The sequence below is a fragment of the Engystomops pustulosus genome, chromosome 3, assembly GCF_040894005.1.
Source record: "Engystomops pustulosus chromosome 3, aEngPut4.maternal, whole genome shotgun sequence".
Taxonomy (NCBI): domain Eukaryota; kingdom Metazoa; phylum Chordata; class Amphibia; order Anura; family Leptodactylidae; genus Engystomops; species Engystomops pustulosus.
In genome coordinates this window covers 135,479,720-135,498,966 of record NC_092413.1, presented here as the reverse complement: position 1 = coordinate 135,498,966, position 19,247 = coordinate 135,479,720, and the positions used below count along the sequence as shown (strand labels likewise).

The window sequence follows — 19,247 nt, the reverse complement described above, 5'->3', positions numbered from 1 at the left end:
GTGCAATAGCTATTGGTAGAGAAATAGTGGTTGTCAGATAGCTGCAGGTTTGTGTCCTGCCTGATCCAATATAACTGACAGTTTCTGCAAAGATTGGATCTTGGTATACTGACTGTCACTTCTAGCTACCAATATATTGGCGATCTTAGTATACTGACTGTCACTTCTGGCTACCAGTATATTGGCAACCAATTTTTTGATCTGTAGGCTGATAATACTCAGTTAGTTTGGCAGCTAGTAGGCTGACTGAGCTACATATAATCTGCCTCGATTGACTGTAGCTAAAAGTGGCTAACACTTCCTCACTGCTAGATAACCCTAGGACCCGTCGCGTTTCTTTTTGCCATTGTCATCAGGGGTCTTAAAGTTTGGCATGATAAATTAGGGTATGAATTGTAACGTTGCGTGCGGTGTGCACGCCCGGCATAGTCGTGGCCGTGGCGCGCGCCCGTGTTGCTCCGCCTAAATACAAAGTACTGAGCCCGTCAACGCTAACGATCCCCCTCGTCTGGCCAATCGGATGTCCGAATGTCACGGATGACGTGTCGTGTATGGGCGTCATGGCTCAAACGTCACTCATGACGTGTGATGTGTAGGCGTCATGATTCAACTAATCGGGTGTTCGGGGAGGTCCCAATCTCTTCCGGACACTCCCCTCTTCAAAGCCCGACCAATCGGATGTTGGGGGAGGTCCCGGTCTCTCTCGGACACTCCCCTCCTGTTGACGCAATCTCTTAGGGTTACTGTACAGGTCCCGGATAGTACAGTATCTTGATACTCCAGTGTTCCCAGTAGTCGTGCTACTTAGTAACAGGTACCTTATATGTGTATTTTCACTGTCATCATTTATAGACACATGTCCTGTTGTCATGGGGACCGGAGTGCTGCAGCCGGGTTCAAAACAGTGTACAGTCCCTATGACATAAATGACTGAGCACCTACACTGGTATGACATCCATATGGTAACATTACCGAGGGTAATGTCTGACTTTGTAAGACGTATAGTGATTGGAATAGCACTGCTTCCAGTGCCTTTATTACAGATCCTCTGATTGTGATATAGCAATATTTTAGGTCATACTCTGGCTCCTGAAAGGTATTTCCGTTGAAACTTGGTGTAAATTATATCGTATCTTAGTTGTCATATGTTAGTTGTCATTTCTTAGAGAGATACAGATTGAGATTGATATTATTTAGGTGTTCTAACGATTGAACTGAGAATACCTACAATATTAGGAAGTCCTTCCGATTGGACTATGGACTGATGTTTAAGGGATAAACAGCTTATAGGACTTATGAAAATATATTTTCATGTGGTGATGCCCCAGAGATTTATTCAATGAAACTAGCATAAGATATAAAATCATTGATCCCATGGGGTTTCACACAATCTATCCTGAAAGTCCATTGGGCCTCTTTCTTGAGGATCATCTTGTCCCAATCCCCTCCTCTGGCTGAGGGTCTGATTTCCTCAATACCTCTAAAGGATAGAGTTTTCTGATCCCCCTGATGTCGTAGCCACCTATGTCTGGCTATGGGAGTATCTTTGCTGTCCTTAATGTCAAGCATATGTTCCTGAATACTTTTCTTGAATTGCCTGAACGTTTTCCCGACGTAATCCGCTGGGCATGTACAAGTGGCTAAGTATACGACTCCTACTGAGGAGCAATTGATAAAATCCCGTATATAATAGCTTCTCCCAGTTGATGCGCTGGTTATTTGTTTGCATGGAGTGATCCATTTACAGGCTGAACAATGCCTACACCGAAAGGTCCCTTTCGGTCTCCGTTCCAGCCAAGTTCCACTCAATTTAGAAGGGGGCAGATAGCTGTGGACCAGCAGATCTTTAAGATTCCTTCCCCTTCTGTAGGTTATGGCTGGTTTCGGTGGGATCAAATTGATAAGCTCCTTATCCAGTTTTAAAATGTCCCAGAAGTTATTAATAATATCCCGTATCTCTCTATTATGAGTATCATAAGTGCCAATGATCCGTGTTGTTTGTTCTGCGGGTTCTTTTATTTTCGGAGATAGTAGCGACGTCCTATCCACTTGACATGCAGCCTTAAATGATTCTTCCAAGATTTTATTTGGAAATCCTCGTTTCTTGAAGCGCTGTGCCAGTTCTTCCGATTTCTTCTTAAACTCCCTGATACCACTACAATTCCTTCGCATACAAAGGAATTGTCCTTTGGGTATCCCCTTCTTAAGGGTTATGGATACAAGAAGCAAAAGGTTTTGGAGTATGTGCGGGTGCGCTAACAACCAGATTAGGAGATGAGAGGTATACAATGATCTAATGGTATACAGTAATTGGAAAAAGGATTGGATAAATTATGTGTATTTTAATAGATACAGCAGTAAAAGAAATCCAATGGTTACGCGTTTCGGGAGACACTCCCTTCGTCAGACCATAACTAAAACATACAATAAGAAATATACAATAAAAAGTTAAAATAAAATGAAATAAATAAATAAAATATTTGTTGAATGGTAATCGGCAAGATGGAGTATGGGCAAAGGATGTTTGACATACAGTATACTAGGTGGTACTATAGGGATAACGTGTACAGGAAGTAGTATTAAAGCGGTAAACAAATACAAATGAGGATATATTCAGTAGCTAATCCCATAAAGGACAAGTGAATAGATTATATTATATTATATAAATTATATACAGAGGTTATAATTGATAACAAGGGGTGTATATAATACTGAAAATATGTACTTACAAGCTGATTAGATCGATGAGGAAAGGTGCTGCTGCTTGACTCAGGGCTAGTGAGCCAACTGAATTTATGGCGCTCGGGAACGCCGGCGCCTGCGCAGTTGCGAAGCGAAACTGGCGCATGCGCAGAATGGAAAGGCCACTCGCGGTCGCGACGGAGGACTGGCGCATGCGCAGTACGGAAAGGACACTGGCAATGAAGATGGATCCTTGTGGAATAGGCAAACGGTTATAAATGTATGCGCAGGTGTGCGCCTAAATGCGGGCAAGGAAGGGAGAAGATGATATAACAAAATATGGTGTAAGAGAGATAATTGATATATAAGTGACAACAATTATTATATAACCAGCTGGATAGGTTATATAGGGATGGAGGGGGGGGGGAGGGGGGAAACCACAGAGAGGTGAAAATAACGGAATAGAGTAGATATACAATTTTAAGAATAATTATAGAGTGATAAAATATAATAATACAATTAGTACAAGACATAATATGCAGCGAGGGCAATCAAGTGATTAAGTACAAAGGTAACAACAATTGGATGGCAAACTGCATAATAAAATATATCAAAGTTACACAAAAGGAATGTACAATGTCAATAATGGATAAAAACAGTGGTTTAGAATAAAAGTCCATGTGTTATATTTGATCAACTATTAATGGGTATATTAGCAGAAATGGAAGCGGTCAAAAGATGTTTTCTAAGCTTTCATTTAGACCGGCCGGAGCCAGAGTCTGGAGCTTGTAGATCCAGTACATTTCCCGTTTGGTAAGATGGTTATATCTCTGAGGGGTGGACGGGGGAATATATTCAATCGGGGTAATGCTGAAATCCCTATAGTTACGTTGATGGTGTTGAGCAGCATGTCTAGATATACTGTGCAAAAGGAAGCCGTTACAGATATTGCTTCTATGTTTGTTTAAACGCTCTCTTAGTGGTTGAATAGTTCGACCAATATATTGCAGTTTACAACTACACTCAATTAGATAGATGACGTAGTTAGAGCTACAATTCAAGAAATTGTTAATCTGAAAGGTCTCGCCAGAGTTGTTAGATGTAAATGTTGTTTTTCTGTGACTGATTGTTTCGCAGCATTTACATAACTTATGGCCGCACCTGTAACTACCCAACATTTTGGGAAAAAAGGAAGAGGAAGTGGTGTTATGTTTGGTGGTGCGTAAGCGACTGGGAGCCAATATATTTTTCAGGGTGCGTGACCTTCTAAAAGTGATCTTAGGGTTATTTGGCAGAATGTTTTTGAGGTGGGGGTCATGAAGGAGTAAGCCCCAGTGTTTTTTGAGAACTCTCCTAATTGCTGCCCCGTCATCTGAGAAAGTGGTGATGAAATTGACATCGTTATTCGGATTCTCGGTTGTTTTTACTATCGTCTTAAGACAATCAGTTTGGCTCAGGGTACCGGCCTTAGTGAGTGCTGAAGAGATTAAAGGGGGAGGATAACCTTTTGCCCTGAACCTGTCACTTAGAATTTTGCTTTGTTCCTCAAAGTCTTTATTTGTGGTACAGTTACGTCTTATTCGTTTATACTGACCATATGGGATGTTTGTTTTCCATTTTTTGTAGTGATTGCTGGTAAAATCAAGGTAACTGTTGCTATCTACAGTCTTAAAAAATGTTTTAGTATTAATTTGATGATTAGTATGGAAGATAGTAACGTCCAGAAATTCGATTTCATTGGTTGCCAGACTGGAGGTAAATGTGAGGCCCCAGCTGTTGTCATTAATATTTTCTATGAAGCTTAAAGCTTCATCCTTGCTGCCATTCCAAATTATAAAAATATCGTCTATGTACCTTTTATAGGTCACGCATTTGTTAAAATTAGGATGAGAGAAGATGTTGAGTTCTTCGAAGAGACCCACGTAAAGGTTAGCGTAACTAGGGGCGAATTTGCTGCCCATAGCGGTACCTCGCTGCTGAATATAGATCTGTTCATGAAAGGAGAAGTAATTATGAGAGAGAATGAATGTGATGGCAGTGAGTATAAAGTTGCTTTGAGTGTCTGACATGTCTGGATCATTTCTGAGAAAATGAGAAATAGCGTTAACCCCTAAATCATGTGGTATGACAGTGTAGAGAGACAAAAATATGTCAAGAAACTAAAATCATTTACGCTTGACACCTCGGATCTCATTAGACATGTCCTAACGTTACCCTGGGAAGATTCCTATATATTCCTCACTATGGACATTTCGTCTCTCTACACTGTCATACCACATGATTTAGGGGTTAACGCTATTTCTCATTTTCTCAGAAATGATCCAGACATGTCAGACACTCAAAGCAACTTTATACTCACTGCCATCACATTCATTCTCTCTCATAATTACTTCTCCTTTCATGAACAGATCTATATTCAGCAGCGAGGTACCGCTATGGGCAGCAAATTCGCCCCTAGTTACGCTAACCTTTACGTGGGTCTCTTCGAAGAACTCAACATCTTCTCTCATCCTAATTTTAACAAATGCGTGACCTATAAAAGGTACATAGACGATATTTTTATAATATGGAATGGCAGCAAGGATGAAGCTTTAAGCTTCATAGAAAATATTAATGACAACAGCTGGGGCCTCACATTTACCTCCAGTCTGGCAACCAATGAAATCGAATTTCTGGACGTTACTATCTTCCATACTAATCATCAAATTAATACTAAAACATTTTTTAAGACTGTAGATAGCAACAGTTACCTTGATTTTACCAGCAATCACTACAAAAAATGGAAAACAAACATCCCATATGGTCAGTATAAACGAATAAGACGTAACTGTACCACAAATAAAGACTTTGAGGAACAAAGCAAAATTCTAAGTGACAGGTTCAGGGCAAAAGGTTATCCTCCCCCCTTAATCTCTTCAGCACTCACTAAGGCCGGTACCCTGAGCCAAACTGATTGTCTTAAGACGATAGTAAAAACAACCGAGAATCCGAATAACGATGTCAATTTCATCACCACTTTCTCAGATGACGGGGCAGCAATTAGGAGAGTTCTCAAAAAACACTGGGGCTTACTCCTTCATGACCCCCACCTCAAAAACATTCTGCCAAATAACCCTAAGATCACTTTTAGAAGGTCACGCACCCTGAAAAATATATTGGCTCCCAGTCGCTTACGCACCACCAAACATAACACCACTTCCTCTTCCTTTTTTCCCAAAATGTTGGGTAGTTACAGGTGCGGCCATAAGTTATGTAAATGCTGCGAAACAATCAGTCACAGAAAAACAACATTTACATCTAACAACTCTGGCGAGACCTTTCAGATTAACAATTTCTTGAATTGTAGCTCTAACTACGTCATCTATCTAATTGAGTGTAGTTGTAAACTGCAATATATTGGTCGAACTATCCAACCACTAAGAGAGCGTTTAAACAAACATAGAAGCAATATCTGTAACGGCTTCCTTTTGCACAGTATATCTAGACATGCTGCTCAACACCATCAACGTAACTATAGGGATTTCAGCATTACCCCGATTGAATATATTCCCCCGTCCACCCCTCAGAGATATAACCATCTTACCAAACGGGAAATGTACTGGATCTACAAGCTCCAGACTCTGGCTCCGGCCGGTCTAAATGAAAGCTTAGAAAACATCTTTTGACCGCTTCCATTTCTGCTAATATACCCATTAATAGTTGATCAAATATAACACATGGACTTTTATTCTAAACCACTGTTTTTATCCATTATTGACATTGTACATTCCTTTTGTGTAACTTTGATATATTTTATTATGCAGTTTGCCATCCAATTGTTGTTACCTTTGTACTTAATCACTTGATTGCCCTCGCTGCATATTATGTCTTGTACTAATTGTATTATTATATTTTATCACTCTATAATTATTCTTAAAATTGTATATCTACTCTATTCCGTTATTTTCACCTCTCTGTGGTTTCCCCCCTCCCCCCCCCCTCCATCCCTATTTAACCTATCCAGCTGGTTATATAATAATTGTTGTCACTTATATATCAATTATCTCTCTTACACCATATTTTGTTATATCATCTTCTCCCTTCCTTGCCCGCATTTAGGCGCACACCTGCGCATACATTTATAACCGTTTGCCTATTCCACAAGGATCCATCTTCATTGCCAGTGTCCTTTCCGTACTGCGCATGCGCCAGTCCTCCGTCGCGACCGCGAGTGGCCTTTCCATTCTGCGCATGCGCCAGTTTCGCTTCGCGACTGCGCAGGCGCCGGCGTTCCCGAGCGCCATAAATTCAGTTGGCTCACTAGCCCTGAGTCAAGCAGCAGCACCTTTCCTCATCGATCTAATCAGCTTGTAAGTACATATTTTCAGTATTATATACACCCCTTGTTATCAATTATAACCTCTGTATATAATTTATATAATATAATATAATATAATCTATTCACTTGTCCTTTATGGGATTAGCTACTGAATATATCCTCATTTGTATTTGTTTACCGCTTTAATACTACTTCCTGTACACGTTATCCCTATAGTACCACCTAGTATACTGTATGTCAAACATCCTTTGCCCATACTCCATCTTGCCGATTACCATTCAACAAATATTTTATTTATTTCTTTCATTTTATTTTAACTTTTTATTGTATATTTCTTATTGTATGTTTTAGTTATGGTCTGACGAAGGGAGTGTCTCCCGAAACGCGTAACCATTGGATTTCTTTTACTGCTGTATCTATTAAAATACACATAATTTATCCGATCCTTTTTCCAATTACTGTATACCATTAGATCATTGTATACCTCTCATCTCCTAATCTGGTTGTTAGCGCACCCGCACATACTCCAAAACCTTTTGCTTCTTGTATTTACACACCATTACGGTTTCCGTTGGATACCGGTCATTGGAGTAAGTGGGAGTTGCTCAAGACACCATTATTGGAGACCCGTTTAAGGAGTGGATACCCCATTTCCCTCCTTCCTTACTGCACTTTTACAAGTGCTCAATAGGTGAGCACACTCTTTACCTACCTTTTTCACTTCCCCGACGATATCACGCGAGGCGCCGTCCTCCTTGTTGTCCTTTTTTGTTTTCCCACTTTCTTTTTAAGGGTTATGGATGACAGCTATCCCACTTGAGCAGATTATTGGTCGCTGTGCTCTTCCTGTAAACCGTGGTGGCTAACTGTCCAGTGCTGGTCTTTTTAATTTCTAAATCCAGGAACGCTATCTTCTGCATCTGGATCTCCGATGTGAAATGGAGGCCAAGTGCATTGTGGTTCAGGGCTGCCACAAAACTCTTAAAGTTCTCGGGGGTTGATGTCCAGATTAATAGGACGTCATCTATGTACCTCAGCCACAGTGGAATATGTTGGGTCCACTCTACCATACCCTCTCCGAAGACCACCCTATCCTTCCACCAGCCGAGGTATAAATTTGCGTATGTGGGGGCACAAGGTGTCCCCATCGCAGTACCTCGTCTTTGGTGGAAGAAGGTGTCCCCGAAGAGGAAGTAGTTGTGGCTGAGGACATATTCAAGAAGGTCCAGAAGGAACTCATTGTGTTGGTAGTATTGAGTACCTCTTGCTTGTAAAAAGAAGCGTACTGCCTCGATCCCTTGACTGTGTGGGATCGAGGAGTAGAGGGCTTCTACGTCTAAACTGGCCAGATGATGGTTTTCATCGACGTATAGCCCTTGCAGCTTCTTCAGTACTTCCATTGTGTCCCTCACATAAGATGGGAGAGACACGACGAAGGGTCTCAACAGCCTGTCCAGGTAACAACTGGCATTCTGTGTCAGGTTGCCCATACCTGACACAATGGGTCTGCCTCTTAAGGGAGGATATCCCTTATGGACTTTGGGCATAGCATAGAAGACTGCGATCTGTGGGTGTTTGGGGAGCATATATTTATATTCCGACTCAGAGATCAGGTTCCATGCCTGTGCTGAGTCCAAGATGATTTTAAGCTCCTCCTTAAACTGCTTTGTGGGATTTTGATCTAGCTTCTGGTAGCATTGGGCATCCTCAAGAATTGCTCTACACATTCCCTCATACATCTGTCTATCTATGCAGACGATGTTCCCACCCTTGTCAGATGGTTTTATGACAAGGGTGGCATCACTCCGCAATGAATTCAGAGCTTCTGTGTCTTTTTTGTGGAAATTGGGGTATTTATAACCCTTCGGATTGAGCTTTCTGAGGTTCTTGGTTACCAGTTCCACAAACATATCAATTTGTGCATAGTCTACTATTGGGGGAGCTTTTGTGCTTTTAAGAGTGAGTTCCGTAAATGGACCTTGTCCCTCCTCCCTGCTTGCTTCTGCAAACAGAGATTCAAGATCACTGAGACCCATGGCATCTGATTCCTCTAAACCGTGTTCAATGCTTCTTTTATTTCTCTGTATCTGGAAATATTTTCTCCATTTAAGTTTTCTCGCAAAAAGGTTAATATCCTTTGTCCATTCAAATATGTTGACCTTAACATCTGGGACAAAGGACAATCCCCTTGCTAAGACATTCATCTCCTCACTTGTGAGATGGTGGGAAGAGAGATTAATTATTTGGAGGTCGTCTGACCCTCCGGATTCTGAGTTTGTCTGCCCCTCAGAGGATACGGAGGTGGATCCAGGGGGCGGTCTAAAAATTTTTTCTTTTGGCCTCTTCCTCTCCCCCTGTTTCTTTGTCCTCCTCTATGTTTACTTTGCCCTCTTCCACTTGTACTGGTATTACCCTCAAGATCTGAGGCTTCTGCCTCAGAGGAGGTGATGTCTGTATTGACAATTTTTATTGGTCTTTTTTGTAATACTTCATACACTTTTTTATCTCGAAAATCTTGTGTATCCCGGATATATTGTGTATGCTTACGTTCTTTAATGTGTGAGGTGTATTTTGATAAAGTAGCCTCAAGAATTTTCTCCCTTTTCTCGTAACTTGGATCTGATGTGAAAGTTCTAACTTTTTCCAATGGCAGCATTCAACTGTACTAGCAGCTTGTCTAGTTGTACTTTTTCCTCCTCTGCGAGGATGTGCATTAACATAAGGATGCTTTCAGTTGCTTCTTTCTCCCATCTCTCCTTTATATTTGCTGTCTTGATTCGGCTTGATGGAAAAAGGGGTATTCTAAGCCCCCTTGGGACGATTCTATTGGCTAAGTATGTCTCCAAGCTATGGAGTTCCCACCAAGAACGCGTATGTTCCTTATACAGTGCAGTTACCTCATTGAACATGGATTTAATTGAGGAAGTTTGAGTCTGAAATGATACTGCGTTTTCAGAAACACCTCCTTTGCCTCGTCTAACCATTTTTCATTGCTAACATAAATTGCCAGGAAACCTGCCATTCCACTATATTGATTGATATTGGTATTGATAGATCTATTTCACTGAATAAATTAGCGATGCTGAAAAATATCTCCTTTATTCACTTAGATTCACTGTAGTTTGGAGGTATAATGTCAAAAAAAATAAAACGTAACTTTTATTTCTTCAAATTTTAAAAGAAAAAATGAGGCAGAACTCTAAGTGCGCATTAATTTGTTCCTCTGTTCCACTGCTGACCCAAATGCATGCATATGTATGTGTGCTGTATTTCATGAATGGTTGTCAGCAGGGGATAGGTAACATAACAATAACTGGGATGTGATTATGGATTGGCTCACAACCCTGTTATTAAAAGTGAGGAAGTGCAATAGCTACCATTTATAATCTATTGGTAGAGAAATAGTGGCACAGGCCCCCTGAGGAAGCGGCAACGCGAAACGCGCGTCGGGGTATCAGCTCCCACGCAAAACAGAACATGGGTAAGCCATTTTTGCTACTACATACACTGTAAGAAAGGCATATAACACTTTAAAATCTAGTTATACATTTATGTCGGGTTGGATTGCCACCTATTGTTGCACTGGCACTTTACAGTATCTTTTTGATAAATTTATGTGTGGATATTGTTGCACTGGCACTTTACAGTATCTTTTTGATAAATTTATGTGTGGACAGCAACCCGGATAGACTCCTGTTTTTCTGTGGAGTGTGGACGCTTTAGTGGAACTCCCGAGGACAATTCATTTTTTGTTTGTATTTTACAAACTTTATTGTCATACTGTTGTTTTTAAATAAATGTTAATGATTAAATAAAAGAAATAAAAATTTTATCCAAATGGTATAATGAGATTTCTATGAACCAGATTACACTCATGTGTTTTTCTAAGGTTTTGTTAAGTTATAAATAGAGTGGGTTCGCATAAAGTTACAGACAAATGTCACGACTTAATTTTGAGCTAACCTTTTGGTTTGGTAACCTACAGAAGGGGAAGGAATCTTAAAGATCTGCTGGTCCACAGCTATCTGCCCCCTTCTAAATCGAGTGGAACTTGGCTGGAACGGAGACTGAAAGGGACCTTTCGGTGTGGGCAATGTTCAGCCTGTAAATGGATCACTCCATGCAAACAAATAACCAGCGCATCAACTGGGAGAAGCTATGATATACGGGATTTTATCAATTGCTCCTCAGTAGGAGTCGTATACTTAGCCACTTGTACATGCCCAGCGGATTACGTCGGGAAAACGTTCAGGCAATTTAAGAAAAGAATTCAGGAACATATGCTTGACATTAAGGACAGCAAAGATACTCCCATAGCCAGATATATGTGGCTACGACATCAGGGGGATCAGAAAGCTCTATCCTTTAGAGGTATTGAGGAAATCAGACCCTCAGCCAGAGGAGGGGATTGGGACAAGATGATCCTCAAGAAAGAGGCCCAATGGACTTTTAGGATAGATTGTGTGAAACCCCATGGGATCAATGATTTTATATCTTATGCTAGTTTCATTGAATAAATCTCTGGGGCATCACCACATGAAAATATATTTTCATAAGTCCTATAAGCTGTTTATCCCTTAAACATCAGTCCATAGTCCAATCGGAAGGACTTCCTAATATTGTAGGTATTCTCAGTTCAATCGTTAGAACACCTAAATAATATCAATCTCAATCTGTATCTCTCTAAGAAATGACAACTAACATATGACAACTAAGATACGATATAATTTACACCAAGTTTCAACGGAAATACCTTTCAGGAGCCAGAGTATGACCTAAAATATTGCTATATCACAATCAGAGGATCTGTAATAAAGGCACTGGAAGCAGTGCTATTCCAATCACTATACGTCTTACAAAGTCAGACATTACCCTCGGTAATGTTACCATATGGATGTCATACCAGTGTAGGTACTCAGGCATTTATGTCATAGGGACTGTACACTGTACACATGTCCCCATGACAACAGGACATGTGTCTATAAATGATGACAGTGAAAATACACATATAAGGTACCTGTTACTAAGTAGCACGACTACTGGGAACACTGGAGTATCAAGATACTGTACTATCCGGGACCTGTACAGTAACCCTAAGAGATCGCGTCAACAGGAGGGGAGTGTCCGAGAGAGACCTGGACCTCCCCCAACATCCGATTGGTCGGGCTTTGAAGAGGGGAGTGTCCGGAAGAGATTGCGACCTCCCCGAACACCCGATTGGTTGAATCATGACGCCTACACATTAAACGTCATCAGTGACGTTTGAGCCATGACGCCCATACACGACACGTCATCCGTGACGTTCGGACATCCGATTGGCCAGACGACAGGGGCTCGTTAGCGTTGACGGGCTCAGTACTTTGTATTTAGGGGGAGCAACACGGGCGCGCGCCACGGCCACGACTATGCCGGGTGTGCACACCGCACGCAACGTTACAATTCATACCCTAATTTATCATGCCAAACTTTAAGACCCCTGATGACAATGACAAAAAGAAACGCGTCGGGTCCTAGGGTTATCTAGCAGTGAGGAAGTGTTAGCCACTTTTAGCTACAGTCAATCGAGGCAGATTATATGTAGCTCAGTCAGCCTACTAGCTGCCAAACTAACTGGGTATTATCAGCCTACAGATCAGAAAATTGGTCGCCAATATACTGGTAGCCAGAAGTGACAGTCAGTATACTAAGATCGCCAATATATTGGTAGCTAGAAGTGACAGTCAGTATACCAAGATCCAATCTTTGCAGAAACTGTCAGTTATATTGGATCAAGCAGGACACAAACCTGCAGCTATCTGACAACCACTATTTCTCTACCAATAGATTATAAATGGTAGCTATTGCACTTCCTCACTTTTAATAACAGGGTTGTGAGCCAATCCATAATCACATCCCAGTTATTGTTATGTTACCTATCCCCTGCTGACAACCATTCATGAAATACAGCACACATACATATGCATGCATTTGGGTCAGCAGTGGAACAGAGGAACAAATTAATGCGCACTTAGAGTTCTGCCTCATTTTTTCTTTTAAAATTTGAAGAAATAAAAGTTACGTTTTATTTTTTTTGACATTATACCTCCAAACTACAGTGAATCTGACATGTTTTTGAACTGCAATAATTAACCCTTTTATGACCAAGGATAAATGTTACATGAATGTGTAGGTCTGTTTTTACAGTTCTGCTCTGCTCTTCTTGTTTTTTCATGACATTAGAGACTTAATCTTGATACTGTAGTTTTGTTAATAAAATTTTTATCCTCTATAGTTTAAGCAGACAAAGCACCAAAAAGCATTTTTGTCATTTTTCCTAAATATTAGTGAAATTCAATAAATATTTATTTTACATACAGTATGTTAAAAAGTTGTAGAACATTTAAATCAGACACCTTTTCTCAACTTCAGATGTAGAGAGTGCATGTACTTCAAGAACACCTTTGTCTCCCTTAAAGGGAACCTACCACCACAAATCTACCTATAAAGGTAGAATGGGTGGTAATTGCATGTATTGGATGTGAGGATAGCCCTTTTTAGAGCTAACCCTCACGTCCCTGCAATCTTTTTTTAGTCTTTATTGCCCTAATAAATTTTCTAAAGAGGCTACTGTGGTGTGGAGTAGCCGGACATGAGGCTACTACTCCACACACCAGAGACCTCTTTGTTCCTCCTACCCTGACATCTTCGGCGCGCAGCTCCTTGAAGCCCTCCTTGCAGCCCTTGTCCGAGAAGCTGGCGTTCTGCACATGCGCAGAACGCAGGCCCGCGGCTGCGCGCCCACTGCTTTGAAGGTGGAGCTACTGCGCATTCGCAGAACTCCGGCTTCTCAGACAGGGACGTGAGGATTGGCACTAAAAAGGGCTATCCTCACATCCAATTCATGCACCTACCAAACATTCTACATTTATAGGTAGATTCGTGGTGGTAGGTTCCCTTTAAGCTCCATCTCCATTCTACCTCAGGTTGGATTGGAAATTACTATATCTGGGTTCTATTTCTACCCACTGTTGAAATTAGAGATCTTTATTTAAATTTTACATTTGTAACTGCAACTTTAACGGTGTATATCCCCAGTTCTGCGGCAGGGCCAGCACTGGCACTTGGCATACCCTGGCACATGCCAGGGCACGGGGCTGCTGGGGGTTCCCACATAAGGCTGTACATAAGGAATCCATAGGGGTGAGGGGCTATATCTAATTATTCCATATGGGGTGAGGGGGCTTTACATAAAAAGGCCATGAGGGAATGTATCTGATGAATCCATAGGGTGTGAGGAAGGGCTTAAATAAAATACCACCAAGGACATCTTTTGCCTTTCGATTATTTGCCCTCAGGTGCATTACCTTACATTTATCCACATTGAACCTCATTTGCCAAGTGGATGACCAAACATTCAGTTTGTCCAAGTAACCCTCTAGCCTATGAACATCGTCCATAGACTGTATTACACTACACAGCTTGGTTTAAACCACAGTAACGGCTCATTCAGAAAGATGTTATGGGGGCCGTGATCTGGTAGAGTTTTGTGAGCACCGTACATTCACCGAGTCATCTGTAGAGGGGAGCGGCAGCTGGCAGGGTGGGCATGGCACATTCCTGTATCATGTCTTTAAAAAACCTGCAAATGTTGGCAACGCTGGACCTGCCATAGTTTTGTCCAGCGTAAGCCCTGTGTAAGCCTCTTGATGTATCCAGCAAGATGAGGACGAGGGGGGGAGTGGCTCCTGCGCTGGCGTATGATACATCCCCCCCCCCATGCCTAGGATGGCACTCAGTGAGGGGCATTACTGCAGGAAAGTTTTACATTTTGTTTTTATTGCAGTTGATGGTAGAAAGGAGACTATCTGGGCTTTTGACCTCTGTTGGAGATCTACATACACAATAGTCAAAAAGAATACATAACTAAATAATCATTAGAACAGATTGTGTTTGTAAGTGCATTCATAAAACCTATGGATGACATGATGAAATGGTTAACTGATTTGTAGTTGCTCAAGCTCAGCAGGGGAGATTTACCCAGACTTGTACTGGCTTGATAATGCGCTAGACTAGCGCGAAACGGCCCGTCGCCTGGCCCCGCTCTGTTCCTGTACGCACCTCAATAAAAGAATTCTTCACACCGAACTGGTGAGTGCCGCTGTTTTCTATATTCTACATTTGGATTGTCTTTGCTCTGGCTGAGCACCACTGCGTTACAGATTTGTGCAAGATGGCCTAACCACCCTGCCAAGACCCCTGCCGGGCTTCACTGAAGGTACACAACGTCGTGGTCAGATGGTGCCAGACTACTGTCTTCTTCGTTGATTGATATATCTTTATACTACTGATGTTATAATTATTCTCCACTTACTGTGTATATTGTTATCTTTATCATGTATTGTAGTTATGGTCTGACGAAGGGTTTATCCCGAAACGCGTTACCATTGGACTTTTATTCTTACTGCTGTAATTAAAAACACTAAATACTTTTACTCTCAGTCTGGATCTGTATACACTTTATTTCCAGATCTGTACATTCTTCTTCTCCATCTTGGTTATTAGGGCACCCACACATAGCTCCAAAAACTTTTTGCCTTTCCTCTAGAATTTATTTTTAGGACTGGTCTAAAGTGATGCTGGTTCTGTGTACAAATGGAATTAAATGTAGTCATTTAGATGCGGTCCTATTTGAGAGCATAGTATTACAAAGGGTGAAATGCTGAGCTCTGTGATATTCAGCTTTATATGATTTCTGAACATAAGCTACATTGAAGTTATAGAAAAAGAAACACAAGCAAGCTTACAGTAAAGTTATTGATTTCTAAAGAATCTATGGACATAGACTGCCCAAAAATGCAATGGACTGAATACATAGTAGGGGGTACTTTAAAATCATCATTATGGTAGCCACTATAGGAATACATTCTGTAAAATGTTTTTTATTGTATTAGAAAATATACCACATTTCTATATATAAGGGAGTGTTTAATCTGTTTTAGAATAGAATTAAAGCTGCTTGGAGGCTAATTGAGACTAATAGACTGCATGACCATATTGTTCATACTTACACACTGATACAGGGTAATCTTTCAAACACTGTGTTGGGACAGGGTGATAAAGACATCGGCAAATCTAAAGTGCTATAAGCTCATTCTTTATATTGATCATACAATTCCTCACCTGGCAACTGTGGTTGCAACCAATCTTCCTCTACCTCTTGTTACTTTTCCTCCAGTGGACTCCTCAGAGCCATTTAAGTATGACAGCTCTCTTAATTGTTCTTGTCGGATTTCATCATTATAATCCTATACAAAAAAAAAAACAAAACGAAAAAGGTTAAAATTAAGAAACCAGATTTACTTGGCCTAATATCAACTTTATTAATAGCCCTATTCTCTTTGTGAAGTGAATTTGACTGAGAAGATTAATGTATGCAAGGCAACTGGTCCCATGAATTGGTACACTTTATTTTTCTGGTTCTTCACCTGCCTTGGCCACTGTGGAAAACCCGTTTAGATCATCTGGTGTGGAAAATCTGCTGCATTTGTCCATTAAAAGCTAAGCCAAGTTCTTAAAAAAAATTCCCTGCATTATCACTTACTATAGCTCTTGTAACTACAGACAATTGATTAAATTGTATGTAATTTTTTTCGGTGACAGCTTTTACACTAAAAGACAGCATAATGTTTATTTTTAAAAATAATTTATTTCAGGCTTTATCTAAATTATCTAATTTAATTTTATTTCATAATGTCACAGACAATCACACTGATAAGACTGACAAGACAAAGGAATCCCTTTTCCTTTGTCTGAACATCAATTCTGCGCTGGAATGAGACTGCTAAATCAGAATTTTCTCTAATTTCATGTATTTATGCAGGAGTGTAGAAAAACATTACTAAACTTTACATTTCTAAACACATAATTTAGAATTGCACTATACGCAGGCAATGCTTTGTTGTTCCTGGGAGATACTGGGCCATCCCTGCGCGCAGTGTTGCAGTTGCTGGACAGGTTTGGAATCTATCTGGCCTCATAGTCAGCTATTATGCCTGTGGATCTGTTGGAGGGGGCCTTGGGGACAGATCTTCCTGACATCTTGGCCTTGAAGACACACCTTTTCACACTTAACATTTATTTCCCACATTCTAAACATAACTAGAAATTAGAGATGAGCAAGTATACTCGTCCGAGTATACTGCTCGGTCGAGTATTAGCATACTCGGACCGGCTCGTTACTCGGACGAGTATCTCGCCGGCTCGAGATCGAGCAGTAAATTAATAAAATAAATTGAATAAAAGTATTTTTATTGTAAAAAAAAAATATTACACATGTTTGAAGATGTTTTACTTGTAAGAACACATTGAAATAACACTATTCTTCACTTTCCAGGTGTTCGCGCGTGTCTCCCGCTAGGTTCGGAGATGTTCGGAACATCTGGAATGTGAAGAATATTGTTCTTTCAATGTGTTCTGCACTTAAATGGTCCTGTATTCACTGTTTTTAATGTTTTAATTCTATTCTTCACTTTGCAGCTGTGCGCGCGTATCTCCGAACCTATCGGGAGACACGCGCGCACACCTGCAATGTGAAGAATAGAATTAAAACATTAAAAACAGTGAATACAGGACCATTTAAGTGCAGAACACATTGAAAGAACAATATTCTTCACATTCCAGATGTTCGTGCACATCTCCTAACTTAGCGGGAGACACGCGCGAACACCTGCAAAGTGAAGAATAGTGTTATTTCAATGTGTTCTTACAAGTAAAACATCTGCAAACATCTGAAAATTTTTTTTTTGCACTGTTCTTTTACTGTTCAGTTTTATAAAAAAAATGCTCGGGTCTCCCATTGACTTCAATGGGGCTCGTTATTCGAGACGAGCACTCGAGCATCTGGAAAAGTTCGTCTCGAATAACGAGCACCCGAGCATTTTAGTGCTCGCTCATCTCTACTAGAAATCTAATTGCAAAAAACTGGAAGTCACCCGTGTTACCCACTATCAACGAGATATTACACAATACAAACAGGAATTTTAAGATGGAATCTTTATTAGCAAACAACAGAGGTACAAGGAAAACATTCGAAACAAAATGGACTGTTTGGGTTAAATTTCTCTCAGCCCATCCATTATGATTCTTACATGCAAAGACTTACATTACTACAATTATAATACATAAAGGAACCCAGAGGCACTGTTATAAGTTCTACTTGTTCTATCAATTTTTTTTCTAGTATGCCTATATTTATACAATGCATAATATAATATGTACACAATACTTTAGTTACAACAATATAAGAATATGACAATATGTAACATTATGATATAAATGTATGAGTATGATTGCATACATGTTTGTTAAATTTCTAAAAAACAATAAAAAGAAAGTGACTAAAAAAACAGTTGAGAGGGGTCCAAGGGCTTACTGAATATTCACCCCCTGTGGCATTATCCCTTTTTAAGGGAGTGTACGGTCTTTTGGGAAAAAGCAGGTCTGATACGGGTGACTCAATTGGTGTCAGAATCTAATATTAAAACCTTCCAGCAACTCCAAGAGGACATCCCTGTGGGGAATAGGCATTTATTTAGGTACATTCAGTTACAGCATGCCTTTGAGAAACAGTACCAATCTGTTCCTATGAACAGAGAGATGCCATATTGTTAAGTATAGCCAAAAATGACCATACGGCTGGGCTTATATCCTTACTTTATTAATTGCTGCTGTGTAAATTCCTTGACGAATTCCCGCTCCGTATTCGTAATAGATTGGTCACCGATGTCGGAGATATCTCTGATGAACAATGGCAATCTGTTCTAGAGGCTCTCCCATTATGCTCCCTAGGGGAAGCAACCCGTCTTTCACAAGTATACATTGTACATAGAGTGTACAGGATTCTTAAATTCCTGTACGATATAGGGGTACGTCAGAATGCAGAAAGCCCTAGGTGCAGGTAGGACTCGGCAGATATGCTCCATATGTTGTGGGCTTGTCCTAGACTGCATATATTCTGGACGACAGTGTTGGATCTTATTGATAGATAAAGTGTATGATGTGACTCTCCCCTGAAATGTTTTAGTTTGTATCCTGGGATGCATTGATGAGATGTCGATAGATGGAGTTGGGAAATTAGCTGTGCACAGACTTCTATATATAGCACGGAAAACAATAGCGGCAAGGTGGATACAGCCAATAGGTCCTACCAAGTTAAAACAAAATGGAGGTGCAGTCTGCAAATTGTAATATTTATTCACAATACACTCAT

At 40.5% G+C, this 19,247-nt stretch overlaps 1 protein-coding gene across 9 annotated transcripts in view; it reads right to left on the bottom strand.

Annotated features, from left to right (window-relative positions):
- Nucleotides 1-19,247, bottom strand: part of KHDRBS2 (KH RNA binding domain containing, signal transduction associated 2) — a 255,902-nt gene that overhangs the window by 56,452 nt on the left and 180,203 nt on the right. For all 9 annotated transcript variants that reach the window (XM_072142213.1, XM_072142212.1, XM_072142214.1 and 6 more), the window contains exon 5: nucleotides 16,160-16,284. In XM_072142213.1, coding sequence (XP_071998314.1) covers nucleotides 16,160-16,284 — 125 coding nt within the window. The remainder of the gene's footprint in view (nucleotides 1-16,159; nucleotides 16,285-19,247) is intronic.